Source organism: Zerene cesonia, unplaced genomic scaffold, assembly GCF_012273895.1.
Source record: "Zerene cesonia ecotype Mississippi unplaced genomic scaffold, Zerene_cesonia_1.1 Zces_u005, whole genome shotgun sequence".
Taxonomy (NCBI): Eukaryota; Metazoa; Arthropoda; class Insecta; order Lepidoptera; family Pieridae; genus Zerene; species Zerene cesonia.
The window spans coordinates 1,133,767-1,144,503 of record NW_024045135.1 but is presented as its reverse complement, the minus strand read 5'-3'; the positions used below and the strand labels follow the sequence as shown (position 1 = coordinate 1,144,503).

At 34.5% G+C, this 10,737-nt stretch overlaps 1 protein-coding gene across 1 annotated transcript; it reads left to right on the top strand.

Moving 5' to 3' along the window:
- The first annotated feature begins 1,819 nt into the window (after positions 1-1,819).
- On the top strand, positions 1,820-7,429 carry LOC119838774. The gene is made up of 3 exons (XM_038364876.1): positions 1,820-1,912; positions 6,330-6,440; positions 7,322-7,429. Exons 1-3 carry the CDS (start codon positions 1,820-1,822, stop codon positions 7,427-7,429), a joined length of 312 nt encoding a protein of 103 aa, XP_038220804.1.
- Positions 7,430-10,737: the final 3,308 nt, after the last annotated feature.

Here is a 10,737-nt window from a genome sequence, read left to right as displayed (position 1 = left end):
ACCACATGAGAGGTAACAGTTTTAGTATTAATCGGTTGAATCAGTAAAAGTTATTAATTTAATTATGAGTTGAGGTGAAAAGTAATTATAATCCTACTACCTATCCTACTAATATTATAAATGCGAAAGTTTGTAAAGATGTGTGTGTGTGTTTGTTGCTCTTTCACGCAAAAACTACAGAATCGATTGCAATTAAATTTGGTACGTAGACAGCTGGATAACTGGAATAACAAGTAGGCAACTTTTTATTCCGATATTCCTACGGGATACGGACTTACGCGGGTGAAACCGCGGGACGCAGCTAGTTATAACGTAAAAATCCATCCTGTTTTAGAAATCGGTTGAAAATCACGCTGAAGCGACATCCCGGCGATTTTTGACATCCTTCACTGTCCCATTAACGACCAGTAGTTTCACAAAAGGCGTCTGTTACATCGTGATTAGCCAAATAAACTATGCAAATACATTTTTTAAAATGCTTGTCTAGATTAAATATAAGTTACCATAAATAAAAACTAAAAATATCGACGGCAATCAACAAAAAATCTGTTAAAATGAAAATTGAACAAACGTTATTCTATCATTTTGTACATGAAACAAGCCTAAAATGGATAAATAAGACCTTAAATAGACCAACTCAACATGACAGATGTTGTTTACGATCAAAACATCTTTGAAGATCACAAGATTTTGCCTACGCGAAATGTTTTTCTTCAATAAGGCCTAGTTTGTTGGGTCTTGGTGATGAGCGGAGCGGGAATTATAGCGTGGCGATTTATGGAGCAGAAACTATCGCATACGATACCGGAAACAAATATACGATATTGTTAAAATAATAAATCACATAACGCTAGCTACTACTGCTATATGAAAACGCGAATTTACATGAAGCATTTAATACAGTTAAATATTTATTATAATAGTTTATTTAATTTCCAATTTTACAGAATATGGAGCAGTAGAAATAAGTTTTAGTGTTAGATAAAAAGTCTTATTTCGTTTTTATCAATCGAAAATCACAAGTGTTAGTACTTTAGTATGGGTTATAAAATTATTTCATACAATATAATCGTAATTGCTTATCAAGAGAATGCGCTTTAAGTCGTTTTGTTAAACACCGAATCGCTATGTAAACTGTGTACTGTGTAAATCGCTCCGCTCGTCTGAGACGTCGGTCTGAAAGCGAGCTTGTCAACAGTGTTAAGGCTCACCGTTCATTATTTGCCTCTCTTCCGCACCAATAACGCAAAATTGACGAATATGAAGCATTTTTTTTCTGGGTAACGATTTGTTTGTGCCAGACCAACTTTGTGTTGGGAGTCATTTGGTAACGTTTATTAAGTTAGCGGGTTTTGGTCTGTTTTTTATCACGATCTTTATTCCTTCATAGAGTGGACTCAATGAAGTTTTCTGTTTGATCGTGTTCACTGCGATGTGCGCGTGTGTGAGTCTGGAAAGTTTTGGAAAATGTTTTCTTTATATCATAGTCGTTGAAGGTGCTGGTAGGTCGCCTGACGGTAAGCGCTACCACCGCCCATAAATATTTGCAGAGGGCTCTGAAAATGGTTTGCCGACTTGAATTTATGACTTGAAAGGATTGATGCGGAAGATAAAGGAAAGGATTGGGAAGGGTAAGGAAAAGATACACACACACTAAACGAAACACAATAGCTACATTTAACACCGATCTTCTATGGGGATGGGTGGGTGGGGTGCGAGCTGACCCGATTCGTGCCGAAGAGCGCTCGACCCTCAGATTCAAAACTCTGTAGAACAATGTATTTTCAGAAATCCTAATGTTATGTGTTGACAGGTCACAATGCCGAGTTCATCAGCAGACACTATGGTGCATGGGACAAAATCTGTGGTCACCTCGTTCAGGACTTGGGTTCAGACACATGAAGAAGCGCAGGTAAGCGTGTTGTTGACGTTTTTAGGGTTCCGTATTCAAAATGTAAAACGAGACCCTATAACTAGGACTTCGCTATCCTATCTCTGTCCTAGTCTGTCTCTCTATCCGGCCCTCTGTCACCAGACTGTATTTTATGAACCGTGATAGTTAGACGGTTGAAATTAACACAGATTACATTGTATACTGGTGCTGCCATATCAAAGAGGTTAAACAACGGTTGGCACGATTATAAATTGGATGGGTGACTTTTTTTTAGCAGTTGCTTTTTAATAGCTTATTCGTACGGAACCTTTAGTGTCGCGAGTTCGACTCGCACTTAATCGTTTTTGATATTATTATGTAAGCAATTTCTTGTGTTTCGTTTAACATTTCGAAAAGGAAATCGAAATGTTTTATAGTGGGTACTTAAAGCCGGTTTTATTCATGATATTATTTAGTCGAGCGGGTTTTTCAACGCGCAGTCATAGACAGACCACTCTGGTTGTTAAAGCCTTTGTATGCTTTAAGAAACTTTAATATTTCGTTTAATAATTAAGAAAAAAATTTCTTTCGTTGTTTCCATCTGACATTTAATTACTTTGTTTTCTTAAGATCGATTAACTGCTTATTCAACCACAGCTTTACAAGCGTTTTTTTGATGTTCTTGTATATACCAAAATCTCAGATAATTTTTTACGGTATTTACAACATTTTTTTACGTATACTCGACAAATCTCAGGAACAGGTCCTAAACTATTCTTTTTACTCCGCCGAGTCAACCAGTTATTTATAAATACAAAAAATACAATGCAACTTTTAACTGTTTCGATGTGACTTTTATGTGGGTACCTCTTTACTTTAAATCGACAATTTCTGTAACGATTTGGATAACCTAGATGCGTGTTATCGAATACAATTTCAAGAGTACGCGATCTTCCACCAATAGCAACTATTGGTACGTGATTTGAACTTCAAATGCTATAATATTCTTTTAAAATTGAATCTACATTTGAAAAGATCTTAGATATTTATATCAGGCTAGTTACAGAATGTTGTATTCAACTTTCATTGTTTTCTTTTTTTTTTTCTTTGGTTCTACTACTGGCTACTTGGACTGGTTGATTTTTCAAATGTTTTTACTTTTTCTCTAATATACATCAATTACCATTAGTACTAGATTCTATGTATGATAAATGTGTACGGTAAAGACTAAAGTCACCAATTGTCATCTTGCTAACGTATTAATGTCCATTTTTCCCCAACTTTCAATAGAATTAAGCAGGCAAAATTTTTCAAATTATTTTTCGATGGCCCGTGTCAAAATGAAACAATAAACGATAGATGATTCACTTATAAAAGAAACTTAGGCCAATCGTTGTCAAGTGTCACAATTACCGATTCCATTGTTATTTGTTTTATGAAATGCTCCATACAATAATTATGGATGGCCTATGAAATCTCCGTCTCCGTATAATAATTGAGTGCTAAAGAACAGCCTTATTGAAACGTTAGACAAGCTCTTTTGGAAGAGCTACTCGATGCTCTGAATTGTTAACAGGCAATTATCTTGCTTCATATTCCGTCCAATTCCACTTAAGACCTTTTTAATGGATCTCCGTAATTAAAAACAAATCAGCAGTGATCATTGGTTAGGACTTCGGAGTTCAATCGAAAAGGTCCACCACAGGTTCGATTCTTGACCAGGCGAGCGTGCAAGGATTAAATTGGTTCTTCAATTTATCTGCCCGTTATCCACGTCACCACCTTTCGAAACGGTGAGAGAAAACATTATGAGGAACCCGGCATGTCCAAGAAGAATTCGATGCCATATGACATCTGCCAACCCTCACTTGGACAACGTGGTGGATGTCTGAATCCCCATAGGAGGCCCGTGACCATGCAGTGGGATCATTTAATATGGGCTGATATTACTCGATGCGAATTTGATGTCTTTTACCGTTTTAGTTATAACTAATAGCGGATATATCCTTCGATCAATAAAAACAACTACATGCACGATCCTATTCAAAAACGAACTAAAAACTCACCTTAAATGTCCCAAATTCTAGTCAAAACAAACAAACGCCAAAGCAAAATAAAGCTTATTGGCATGACTTGCACATCTATTCACATAACGTACCGGCATAAGCTATATCTAGCTGGTCAATGCGTATCAAAATAAATTCAACCTTATTGAGATGAGTGAAAGTTGGAATTACAAGGACCTTTTTGTCCATGATTCCGTGTCTAGTCATTATTAATGATCGAAGGTTCTATTACACTTAACTAGTTCCACCAATGGTTTATGTAATATGCAATTTTTTATGTCACCGTCGGTGAAGGTGCTGGTGAGTCGCCTGATGGTAAGCGCCACCACCGCCCATGAATATTTGGAGAGAGTCGATTGCAGACCTCTACAAATTAAGAAGAAAGGATTAAGAAAAGAATGACGAAAGGAATAAAGGAAAGCATTGAGAAGTCTACTCCGTCTACTAGTACAACAGAGATAAAGATTTTCCAGTAGCAATTTAGGTTTAGAAAGTTTGCTGGCTGATGTGTACATATAACTCGGGGAGAACTTAAACCTGCGGTATCTGTTTAAGTCCGATAATATTGGAATTCTCTAGTTGGTATTCGCTATTAGTCTTGCCTTATACAACTATATATTTACAACTATATATTTACTTTATAGAACTATCTGTTTGTGTAGATAGCTCTCGCATCTGAACATCCTATAATAGGATAGTAATCAAGGAATGGACTTTTTTTGGAATTGGAATTTTTCAACGAACTTGTAGAATAAGCAACTCTGTGTCAGTTATTTCCATATTAGTAAACCATTTTATGTTATTTTTTTACGCTATCGTAAATTGGAATCTATCAATATTCATCAAAAAGAAATGTAGCCCAGAACACCTAATGGAAACAAGTTAAGACCTAAATTAATTCATGAATGGTAATTTTTCGACAAATCAAATAATGAAAGAAATAGTCTTGGCAGTAACTCCGAGCCTAATTGACATCTTAGATTTATCATAAAGGGATAAAAAAGGAGACGATATTTATTTTAAATTAATATTATTCGGTGGTGTGAAACTGTTTTCTTTTTGTGGAGGAATTGATTTTAAAGTAATATTTTACATTTAACAGGATTCTATTGAGGATATTTAAACGTTGCAATGATATTTTTTTTAATCAAAATGTCCCGCGGTGTCACCCGCGTGAGTCCGTATCCCGTAGGAATATCGGGATAAAATTGCCTATGTGTTATTCCAGTTGTCTAGCTATCAACGTACCAAATTTCATTTGCAATCGGTTTTTGCGTGAAAGTGTAACGAACATGTGGATTATTCGTTATGTATGTATGGACAAACATCCATCCATACTTACATACTTTTGCGTTTATAATGTTAGTAGGATTTATAGCTACTGTTAACAAATAACTAAACTGCCTACAAATTGTCACAACTAGATCAAATCGAAGTGACCCAGTCGAAAGTTTCAGAATTTTCAACTGTGTAAAGTAGAATTAATAACCTCCTCCATTTTTTAAGATGGTTGGGTAATGAAAAAATTAAAAAATCCATTAGTACTTAAATAAACAACGAAACTCATTTACAGATGAAAATACGATTTTATAGCAAACATAAAATTTCCGCTTACAATATTTACATAAAAAATATTCCCGATAAAGCTTTCACCTGTCGATTTATATTTAAATCAGTGTGCAATTTCAATTTTAAAGTGATGCGAATATTGCAATTATCCGGTTTACGATTGTGAAAAGAAATTATGGGGATAACTGTCGGAAATGTCAATGTAAAATTTATATTCATTATTAATTACTAAAAATAGATGAGGGTAATTAGAAATGCTTTTATTTGCGAACGTATGTACCGTGAAAATATTACAATCGATTCTAGCATAATCAGATAGTTAAAAGATAATGTTAATTTGGTTGTGAAAAAATTGAAAAATCTTTATCTTAATATAGATAAATTGCGTGTCACATTGTTTGTCCGCGATGGACTCTTAAAGCATTTAACTGATTTTAATCAAATTTGCTCACCATATGCAGTTTGATCCAACTTTAAAAATAGTATAGTTTTATTCAAGACATTCTGTGATTTCGAGTAATCGCGTAAAATTAATCACTAAAAACTTTTCGTAACATTTTCTTTATTATTTATAGCGCTGTAACTTTTATAACCAATGATGTAGTTATTTTACTATGTGGGAGTTTGCATGGAGCTGGTAGATCGCCTGATGGTAAGCGACCTGCTTTACAACATAGATTGTTAATACGTTTCAATGAATAGCCATGACGCAACAAAATGGCGCTAAAAGGATCCTATTCTCAGTTGAATTGTATAGTCTTCAAATTTTCTCCTATAGATAAGACCTCTGCTCGTTTTATTGTTTTGTTATACGTTTGCAGGTGATGATAGCCAGCATTCTAGTGGTGGTGGGATTGTGGTGGCTTGTCCGAACAATGCTCGCCCTTATTATAAATCTCATATGTCCCATTTTGGTTGTGCTACTGGCCGTGGTAAGTAGTTTTATGTATCATCTTGATACGTGAAGGTTCCCTTTAAAATATGTTTGAACAGAAGACTATGTACTTATAAATAAACGTTTAATCTTTCTAGTGTTGTGCAAAAGTTGTTCTATAAAATATTTAAGTATATGTACAAACAAACCTATATCGTAATCTCTAATTGTTAAGTGGTGCTAAATTCAAAAACTACATTAAATATGTGTTAGTTCAGAGAGCAAATGCTATAGCATTAATGAATATATAATGGAAGATGACACTCCAGGGCATGTTGTTGCTTAAGAACCATAGGACAGTTCTTTGGCATCATTGTTATGTATATATTGTAATATAATATGTATATTATGATGACTAAAATGTAAAATTGATTTTATTTAAAAAGGGCAACTACAGGGGTTCTTGCCAGCTCTTCTCTATAGAAACTGCTTTCCGAACCGGTGGTAAATGTTATAACTGTATAAAATGACGATTCAAAGGTGCTTCTATAAGGAGTCTAGTTGAAAGTTTGACATATATATTCAAAGTAAATAAATTTTAAAGTGTGAATTCTCATTACGAGGCAACGTAATTATTTATTTTTATAAATAAGTAAATAGAATGCTATCTGTAGATTTATAACGTGTTTTTTAATGTGTGTGTGCTACAGTCTTATTAAGAATACTGTGTTTTTGTTATTCCTTGTCGATATTTGCGTACATACAACTACTTTTCAATACATTTTCAAATTAAACGATTTTTCTTTCCTTTCACCGTGCAAAATGTGATCGTGAAACTTTAATGTTAAACCTGACAGGTTCTAAGAAGAATTTTAGAATATACGTCTAATTTTCTTTCTAAAATGCTGTTATTTTAACTTAAAACTTTTTTCCTTCAAGATGTGCATACCGCAGCTACGAGCGCCCCTTCTCGGACAAAACTATCCACTGTTGGCCAACTTGTTGCGAGACATTCTGCTGAAGATGGCGGAGAATATAAAAACTTAACTGGAATTGTTATAAAAATTGTAAAGTGTGTTGTGGATTACGCAAATAAAAGTTAAGACAGCTGTGGTTGGTTTTTATTTGACCTCATGCTATAAAAAAACGTGAGGAAAATGTATATATTTCAATAGTAACTATATGATGAATTCAATAGCTTTTTAATAATTGTTTGAAATAAGAAGATTCATCAAAATCAGTTGCATAGTCGAATGTTCTGAGGTAATAATGAAGAAAAATACAGTCGTATCGAAAACCAGTAATTGTTCCCACTTTTTGAAGTCGGTTAAAAAGAGATCAAGAATTGATACGAGTCGGGTTAGATTATTGGAAATAATGAGAGATTTTTATTTTTCGAATGTCGTCTCGGGCGATTTTTCTAGAATATTTTTTGGAGAATTTGAATATGGCAAATCAATTCTTATAAAGTAATTGATAAGTCCCGATTGTAAGACGTTCATTTATTTTATTATTCGAAAAAAATTATTATTTTTAACGCTTTTGATAAATTTTAAGTTACATAATTTTACTTTTAATTTTTAATTCATCATCATCAGCCCATATATGTTCCCGCTGCTGGGACATAGGCATCCTATAAGAGTTCAGGCCATACTATACCACCACGCTGGCCAAGTGCGGGTTGGCAGATGTCACGTGTCATCGAACTTTTGACTCTTGGAAATGCCGATTTCCTCACGACCTTTTAAAGCAGTGCTGATGTTATCCACATGTGCAGATAAATTGAAAAATCAATTTATTTCCTGCGCGCTCACCCGCGAGTCTCGAACCCCTATTTTAAAGTCCGAGGTTCTCACCTGAGCCACCACTGCTTTTTGCATTTTTAATTCGTTATTCATTAATACTATAGCACTTTGTGTATACATTATATAGTGTTTCATTAAATTCTACCAACAAATACTATATTTTTGGCATGAATGACTAAGTCTCTTCGAATATTTCGAGTTAAATAAAAAATCCGTGAACACAAATCGGAACATCCTATATAAATTATCTTGAGTGGCAACAGTAATTGTTTCTGTCCTACATTTCGGTTTCATGCGTAGTTGAGTTGTCCTATAAATTCAAGTTAGGATTGGAGCGGGCGGAAAATTTGTGGAAACGTCGTTTGATATAACGATAGCATATTTCTGTGATTTTATACGGGGTGTTTAGATTTTGTGAACTGGGGCGAAAAGAGATTTACCTTATTCTTTGCTAGAATTTTATGTTCGCTTTTTATAAAAGTTTTTTTAAGGATTTTTTCTACATGCTTATTGCTCGGGTATGGTAAAGATCTTTAAGCTTGTTGTAAAATGACCTCTGATAGCTTCCAGTCAGAAGAAAAAAGTAAGACCCCTTGACGCGCCTACTACAATATGTTTTACTAATGTCCATGATAGTCTACGAAAATCTACGCTCTTCGTTCGAGTCCATGGAAAAAGAACATATGTTGTAAAAGACGGCATAAGACGGCACGGTTAACATTTTCCATATAAGATTATATATCTACGAAACAAGTGACCTGAAATTAGTACCTTCCCACCTTTAGAAGGAGGTCACATAAGTTATAATTCATCTAACTCCAGGTGTAATATAACTCATGCTATAAATCATGTTTATGCATTTACATGGTATTTGTAATACATTTTAAATATTCGAAAATATGGCATAATTTTTTCCTCATAAAAACAAATGAGAAATTATATTTGCGGAAAGAAAATCATGATTGGAAAATTGATGGAAGATGTGGCGCTAAGATGAAGGGGGACGTGTATTTAATATTTATCGATAAAAGATATTAAGAATTTTCAGAATACGTTTGTTTATAACAAATATTACTGATTTCAGTTTGAATTAAGATATTAAAACAAATTACAGCGGCTCAAAATATCGATTAATGAGGTTTGATGTTTTAATATTCAATAGTTATATTAACAGACCTGATAACATGATGATAATAATAGTATAAACTTTACAATAAATTATTAAATTATAATTTTATTGCTTTTTTACAGACCTTATCCTCCAGCTATAACTCGTTCGTTCTCAGTTTATTTAAGTTTTGAAACTAGGAACTTAAACATAGAAATTGAAGACTTTTTAGGGGATTTTAATAACAATTTATTCATTACATTATTTATCCCGATGTTTCGAATGCTTGACAGTTACAATAAATGTTTCTGTAATACAATATCATACCCCCCTAATTATTTTATTATTTTATGTTTAAAATAAAAAAAACATTGACTTAATTTTAACCCCGCAGTTATAGCAAATATGGGTTGATGATAAAGTATTAAGAAATCGCATACGCTAAACTAAAACAGATTATTACCCTTACAAATTGATTAAAAAACACACACGTGCCTCACAAATCTCGAAACACATTCGCACAGTAATTTAATATTCAGATATTTAAGTGAAATCAATACATAAGTAGGCGCTACCAAGGACAACAATTCATAAATAAAAGCTCTTAGGCTGAAACATGAACATTAATATCTCATTCGATTACTTTTATGCTAAAAGCATTTTTTTTTTTTTTTTTTTTTTTTTATGTCATAGCGGGCAACTGAGCTGGTGGTTCGCCTGATGGTAAACGATCACCACCGCCCATGAACATTCGCAGAAGCTCAGACCTCTGAGAATGCGCTGCCCGCTTTTGAGGGATAAGGGATAAGGAAAGGATTGATGAATGGAAAAAAAGGAATGGACTGGGAAGGGCTAGGAGAAGGGTATAGGCCTCCGGCTCCTCCACTCACCGTACGAAACACAATAGCAAGCTATTATTTCACGCCGGTTTTCTGTGGGGGTGTGGTACTTCCCCGGTGCGAGCTGACCCAATTCGTGCCGAAGCGTGCTCGACTCCCACAATAAATGTAAATGTAGCATGTTTACTATTAGATCAAAGGCTCAAACAGAGCTGAGGTCACTACTGTGGCGATAAGCGACAACACAGTACTCCTTAGAATAGTTTGCATCATGATTGTATACACATATAATCGAGGAAATAAAAAAAAAAATTTAATAGCGAACAACCGAGCTCATGGGTTGCCTGATGGTAAGCAATCACCACCGCCCATGAACATTTGTAGAAGTAAGGCAAATGCGTTGCCCGCTTAACGGGGTTAAGGATAAGGAAAGGTATAATAATAGAAAAACTAATGGACTGGGAAGGATGAGGAAAAGGATACGTGCCGAGGCTCCCCCATTCACCGAACGAAATACAGTAACTTGCTACTATTTCACTCCGATTTGCTGTGGGGCTGTGATACCAGTATGGTGCGAGCTGGCCTAATTCGTGCCAAAGCGTG

Coding starts and splice junctions, on each gene's coding strand:
- LOC119838774 (XM_038364876.1), top strand. CDS start 1,820: ATGCCGAGTTCATCAGCAGACACTATGGTGCATGGGACAAAATCTGTG. Junction 1,913..6,329: donor AGACACATGAAGAAGCGCAG/GTAAGCGTGTTG, acceptor ATACGTTTGCAG/GTGATGATAGCCAGCATTCT. Junction 6,441..7,321: donor TGGTTGTGCTACTGGCCGTG/GTAAGTAGTTTT, acceptor TTTTCCTTCAAG/ATGTGCATACCGCAGCTACG.